Below are 7,154 nucleotides of genomic sequence, written 5' to 3' on the forward strand. Positions count from 1 at the left end.
GCACAGGAAGTGGTAAAAAAGGGGATACGGTGGAGAGTAGGAGATGGACGTTGCATCAAGATATGGATTGACAAGTGGCTTCCTACACCATCCTTATTTAAGGTAATCTCTCCACAAAACTCTCTTGATGCCGATGCTAGAGTATGTGAGCTGATTGACCATGAAAAAAAGGAGTGGAGTGTTTCTTTGGTTAGACAAATATTCTGGCCCTATGAGGCAGAGACGATGCTAGGCATCTTTCTAAGCATAAGCCTCCTTCCGGATAAATTGGTTTGGGCTTGCACAGTGAAGGGCAAATTCACGGTTCGTAGTGCCTACCAATTAATAATGGAGGATAGCAGTCTGGGTAGAGGAGGAGCAAGCTCAGACAACAATAAGGTGAAGCAAATTTGGTGGCGGATTTGGTGCATGAATATACCAAATAAAATCAGAAATTTTGCTTGGAGGGCATGGAGAGATATCCTGCCCAACAAAGTGAACCTGAGGCGAAGAATGATAACAAAAGATGAGCTGTGCAATGAGTGTGGGGGAGAACCTGAAACAAACTGTCATATGTTCTGGTTTTGTGAGAAAGCAAAAGAAATATGGGAGAATAGCAAACTGGTTTTCCCTTTTCACATAGAACCGTGGTGGAGTTTCTTGGATGTGGTGTGGAAGATTATGAAATGTAATGCATCGAATTCGGAGCTATTGGAAACCACTATAACAATATGTTGGGAGATGTGGAAGAACCGGAATGCTGTTCGGAATGGGGGTCCACGGAGCACTGGGAAAACCATAGTAAAGAGGGCTTCAACTTTACTGCAAGATTACCGTGCTGCAACAGAAGAGATACCACCGACCAGACCATCGGAAGCCGTGAAATGGCACCCTCCCGACCACCCTTTTTACAAGATGAATGTGGATGCTACTGTGCTGAAGGAGTTACAAGCGACAGGAATAGGAACGGTGGTTCGAGATGGGGAAGGCAAGGTCTTGGCAGCAATGAGCAAGAGGGTCCTTGCACCATTGGCCACTTTGGAAGCTGAAGCAAAATCAATGGAGGTTGCGGTCCAATTTGCTTGGGAGATGGGCTTTAGGGACATTATATGCGAAACAGACTCCCTGAGCCTTTACCAGGCGCTCGTGGGCTCCACAGAGGCCCCCACTTGTATTGACACTATTGTTTCTAGCATTTTACTATCAATTCAGCATTTTTGTTGTATTTCTTTCAGTCATGTTAAGAGGCAAGGCAATAGACCGGCCCATATTTTAGCCCAATTTACAAGACATGTTAGAGATTTTGTGGTATGGTTGGAGGAAACTCTTAGCCTAATTGAGCACGCGTGTGCCTAGGATGTAAGCACTTCTTCTGGTAATCAATAAAGGAAAGCATAGTATTCCCATCAAAAAAAAAGAGAATTGGTTGTCGTAAAAATGCCACACGTTGAGCATGAATTCCCAGCCATAAAAATAGGAAGATAACGTTGAAAATTGGTTTGAGGTGTCCATATTCATGGAGGTACAGTACTTCAAGGACTTTATGCATGTAGGGTCTTCTTCTGGAAGGGTTGTGTCAGAAGGACACATGTCTATGTGGGTTGAAAAGTGTCCACCTATTCCTCTTTTCTTTTTTTTGGTTAAAAGTGTCCACCTATATCAACACACTTCATCGTCACCCACTCTGCATATTTCAATGAATTTTTTTCTTTCTTTCTTTTGTGGGTCACGTCCCGCGCTGCATATTCCAATGATTTTTTTCCCTTTTGCGAGGGTCACGGGGAAGTAAACAGGCAGAAGAATTCGAGTTTCCTAACCTCGAGTTTTAATTGAAATTTTTTGGTAAGATATTTTAAATTTTTATTTTTAATTTTTAAACAACATTACACATATTTATATATATATATATATATTTTAAAAAATTACAAATAACACTCCTCAAACTCCTTTATCAGACAAGCGTAAATTTGAATTCCATGCCAAAATCAAGTTCAAAAAGTAATTCATTACTAAATATTTCTTAATAAAACACTAACAATTTCTAAAAATAATAATATTTGACTATTTTTTCCCTAAAAATTAAGCCATCCCCTTGAAATTGCCAAAGGCTGCCTACAAAGTATTATTAGACCATGAGGTATATAGGACTAATGGGCTGGCTAGTGGCTTATTTTAAAATTCGGTTAACAAGCACCGCATAGTGCTAGTTAAAAAATAATTTTATGTCAATAAAATCAATTTTTTAAGTCTTATTTATCACTTCAATATTATTTTCAGCCATTTCATCAATTTATACTATTTTTTTTTATTAAGCAAACTTCAAAATAAATCACCTTAATGAGAACATGCGACTCGAACAAAGTCTTCGTCTTTATCTTAAGTGTTATTTTCCACAACAAAATGAATGGTCAATTACTTAATTGTACGAGTCCACTTGCCATAGGGTCAGGGTTCACCTTTGAACTCATTTCTCTTTATCTCATTCGATCAAATAAAATAATAATAAAAATTCTACCTAATCTCTATATATAAATAATAATAAAAATGAGAAATTATTACAAGTTTTCTTATATTAAGTTAAAAAAATGATGTAGCAATAAATAATTAAATAGTCTTTTTATGATTTTTTTATGATTGATAACACATCAATTTGTAAGTTTTATATAGTAAAATTTGTAGTAACTGTAATATTCAAGTGGAGTTATAATTGGAAATATGGTGCTCAGCCTAGAATTAGAATGATTAACCAGGACATATTCAAGTGGAGCTGTAATAGAAATATGGTGCTCAACCTTAGTTCTCATGATTAATAAGGAAGAGTGTATATATATATATATATAGTTTTTTCTCTTCTTTTTTTGTGGCTAGCAGGGGGTTCATTTGAACCCCTGGGCTCCAAGTGGAGCCACCCATGTGCTCAGCCTGGAATTGGAATGATTAACCAGGACATATTCATGGGGAGCTATGATAGGAATATGGTGCCTAGCCCTAGTTCTCATGATTGATAAGGAAGAGTAATGTTAGTGATATAAAAAATTGAACAAATAAAAAAAAATTCACAATGATTAAATTTGCAAGTTTTTACTGATTCTTATCTTAATCACAAACATTACTTTTCTACTTATTACTATCACATATAAGACGCATTTGGATAAGTTATTGCAAAATGATGTTTTGAGTTTAAAATAAGTATTTATAAAAAAGATATAAGATATCATTGTCATGAAACAGAGTTTTGAGTTTTAAAAACGCGCTTTTAAGTACTTAAAATGCTTAACCAAAAGAACCCATAAATTGTTGCGAAATTTTTTTGTATATAGAATTTTTTATAAATATATATATATATATATATATATGAGTAATGCTTCTTCTTTTTTTAAGAATATGAATAATGTTAATTAGTAATTACACATAAAATTTGCTATTTATCTATAGAACCCATAAATTGTTGCGAAATTTTTTTGTATATAGAATTTTTTATAAATATATATATATATATATATATATGAGTAATGCTTCTTCTTTTTTTAAGAATATGAATAATGTTAATTAGTAATTACACATAAAATTTGCTATTTATCTATGCAGCAATCATATTATACCACATCAAGCGATGTACACACAGAACTTGCCATTAATTCCACATATGCACCAATCACATTTAACAGCATCAACAACTTGACGTCACAAGACTTATCAAAAAAAAACAACTTGACGTCACAAGACTTAGCGAATAAGAATGTATTTTTCAACCCTCATGACTCACGACTCACGAGTAAAATAAAAAGACCAAAAATCAAAGCAGAAGTGCAGAGACAAGCAGAAAAACAAAGGCACAGACACAGACTATATTTGCAGACATAAAGAGAGTGAGTGAGCCCAGAAAAACACAAAGACATGGCAAACGGCGACGTTGACAACGTTTCTCATGATCTAATTTCACTTCTCTCGTCCGAGGAGAGGGATTATCTAGTCCGCAACAACGGCGATCAGGTTTTATTTACTATATATAGTAGTAACAACACAGTATTTCCTGTGTGAAACAACAAAATGATGTTTGTTTTATTTATTTATTTATTTAATACGGTAAAATTAGACCATTATTGTGTTAATATAGGATCATCATTTTTTTTCTTGAAATAAAACACATAACTAGAGAAATAGAATCATAATTTTAAACCTTTTTTTTTTAGGGATGGTCTTTTCAAAATCAACAATTTTAAGGACTAATTTCTTACCTAAGTCGTCAAATTATGATGGGAACAACATTATTTTCACAGGAATTTCACTACTTATATTATAAAAAATACTATGACCATAATATTTTTATAACAAATTTTAAGTATTAGGTTGACAGTGGTTATTGTTGGGATAAAAAAGTAATCTCGGTGATACTATTTATTTTTTTGTTCTTCAGTGGTATTATTTATATTATGTATCAATCACAATTTGACATATTGGTTGTGTGTTTGTAGACTTGTTGTTTCTAACTAGATATTTAGTCGGTTCATATTATCTATAAGAAACCTAGTCCATTAAATATTTATGCAAGTACCTACTTCAATTAATTATCTGAAATTTTAAGATTTGCAAGAAGATTTGACTTTGATCTTATATATGCTGAGCTAGATCAAAATGAATTTTGCTTTTCTTAATCATATATTGACCATTAAAAAGGGCTTGGATTTAAGATCTCCTATGTGTTAAAATGTTAAATATTTATATTTATCATTTCCTATCCTTTTAAACTTGTAAGGATAAGTAGTAATTTATCATTGCGTGCATGACTCCTTTAACTTACTAATTTTCGGGGAAAAAAGAGAAGAATCATATTTATCTTTTATGTTTTTTCATAGGTTAAAATCAGTAATTTGATAGGAAAGACAGTGGGGTTGTATTTCTCTGGCTCATGGTGCGGTCCATGTTGTCATTTCACTCCAAACTTGGTGGAAGTTTATGAAGAGCTCTTGCCTAAAGGTGACTTTGAAGTGGTCTTCATCTCTTCTGATAGGAATGATGAGTCATTCAATGGCTACTTGGCCAAGATGCCTTGGCTTGCTATTCCATTTTCAGATTCAGAGACCCGGAAACGCCTCAAGGAATTGTTCAAAGTGAGGGGCATCCCTAACCTTATCTTTCTTGATGCCACTGGGAAGGTTGTGACTAATCAAGGGGTCAGAATCATTGGTGAATACGGAGTGGATGGTTATCCATTTACTACAGAAAGAATCAATTTCTTGAAAGAGGAAGAAGAGAATGCCAAGAAGAACCAGTCTTTGAGTACTATTTTGGTTCATGGCTCCCGCAGTCATTTAGTTTCCAATGATGGAAATGAGGTATACTTTTGGCTAAGTACACTGATAGCTCTGCTCTGGTCCGGTCCTGTTCTTCTAAATATGTGAATGACATAATTAAAATACAATGCCGTGGTTGGCAGTGCCATTTAAGGACAAGTGCTGCGAAAAGCTTGCTCGTTACTTTGACCTTGAAACTCTTCCTACTGTAGTTGTAATTGGGCCAGATGGGAAGACATTAAACCCAAATGTGGCTGAACTCATTGAGGAGCATGGTATTGAAGCTTACCCTTTTACTCCAGAGAAGCTTGCTGAGCTTGCTGAGATTGAGAAGGCTAGACTTGAAGCACAGACGCTAGAAACAATTTTAGTTTCTGAGGAAAGTGATTTTGTGATAGACAAAAGTGGTTCCAAGGTACAATTCTTGTTGATTGGTAAAAAAATTTAATCCTTGTTGCTATCAATTGAAATTCTAATCCTAGAAGTTTGATGAACATTGATATTTGAATAGTACCAATAATTGAATTGTCATAAATTAATTTTGAATTATGTATCTGGTTAGGTCCTGGTGTCTGAACTAGTTGGAAAGAACATTCTGCTTTATTTTTCAGCTCACTGGTGCCCCCCATGTCGCGCATTCCTGCCTAAGCTTGTAAAAGCATACAATGAGATCAAAGAAAAGGACAACGCATTTGAAATCATATTCATCTCAAGTGACCGTGATCAATCCTCGTTCGATGAATTCTTTGCAGGCATGCCTTGGTTAGCCCTCCCATTTGGTGATAAGAGGAAGTCATTTTTGGCACGCAAGTTCAAAATTCAAGGCATTCCTGCAGCTGTAGCTATCGGCCCCAGTGGCAGGACAGTCACTAAGGAAGCCCGGCAGCTCATAACAGCTCATGGGGCAGATGCTTATCCATTCACCGAAGACCATCTGAAGCGTTTGGTGGAAAAGGCTGAGGAAGTGGCAAAAGAAGATGAGAAGAAAGCAGAGGGATCTGCTTGCGATGGAGGTCACTGCCGTAAAGCTTGAGAGCATTCAATGATAAAATATGTGTATGGGTTACATACTGTTGGTGATTACTTAGGTACTACGTTATTGTAAATTTTTGTTCTTTGTTAGTGTGTCTTGTGTGTAATTAAGTGTCGCTAAGTGAAATATGAGTGTCATGACTTCAAAGTACTAGTATAAATATGGTGTGATAAGACTGAAGCTGCAATGTTAGTGTTCTTGTTCTATGTGATAAATAAAAATCACTGGTGTTAAGTTTTTGTGACTTTGAACCTTGAAGTTTTGTTTCCTGAGATAAATATCCCTCAAAGAATTAGACTGTGTATTTCTTACTGTCACTATATGATTCATTTGTTACATTGAACTTAATTCTAATATTTGGGGAAGATAAAGCTGAGGAGGAAGTTGCAACATAAAACAATTGGATTGGTGGAAGATATTAAGGGTGTTTTAGAACAATTTATGTAAATTTATATTATTAGTACACTTTTAATGGGATTCTTGGTGATATAAGGGTGTTTTAGAACATTTATGTAAATTTATATTATTAGTACACTTTTAGTGGTTAAATTTGAGGTTTTATATTTATATATATATATATATATTTTTTTTTTTTGGCCCTTTTCCTTCACAATTTTTATTTTGTCTTGTAATTTCGAGGTTTTTATTTTTTATTTTGGCCTTTTTCCTTTCACAATTTTTATTTTATCTTGTTATCTTTTGATTTTGATTTTATATTAGCTTTTGTCATCCATTTGTTAGTAATTTAATTGTACATATTATTATTTTTTTTCTGTCTATAATTATGAATTCTTGCATTCTATAACATTTTAGAGACGGTATTCTATGAAATAGATAAACATAAAGGG

General features: G+C 34.4%; 1 protein-coding gene and 1 pseudogene across 2 annotated transcripts; both read left to right on the top strand.

Moving 5' to 3' along the window:
- Positions 1-327: 327 nt before the first annotated feature.
- On the top strand, positions 328-1,335 carry LOC136065433 (uncharacterized). The gene has a single exon (XM_065768587.1). The coding sequence runs from the start codon at positions 328-330 to the stop codon at positions 1,333-1,335; it is 1,008 nt and encodes a 335-aa protein (XP_065624659.1).
- A 2,426-nt stretch (positions 1,336-3,761) lies between these two features.
- LOC136065432 (probable nucleoredoxin 1) lies at positions 3,762-6,550 on the top strand (annotated as a pseudogene). Its single transcript, XR_010627056.1, has 3 exons — positions 3,762-3,972; positions 4,836-5,688; positions 5,836-6,550. The product of XR_010627056.1 is annotated as a probable nucleoredoxin 1 (transcript).
- Positions 6,551-7,154: the final 604 nt, after the last annotated feature.

The sequence above is a fragment of the Quercus suber genome, unplaced genomic scaffold (genome assembly GCF_002906115.3).
Source record: "Quercus suber isolate HL8 unplaced genomic scaffold, Cork oak 2.0 scaffold_967, whole genome shotgun sequence".
Lineage (NCBI taxonomy): Eukaryota > Viridiplantae > Streptophyta > Magnoliopsida > Fagales > Fagaceae > Quercus > Quercus suber.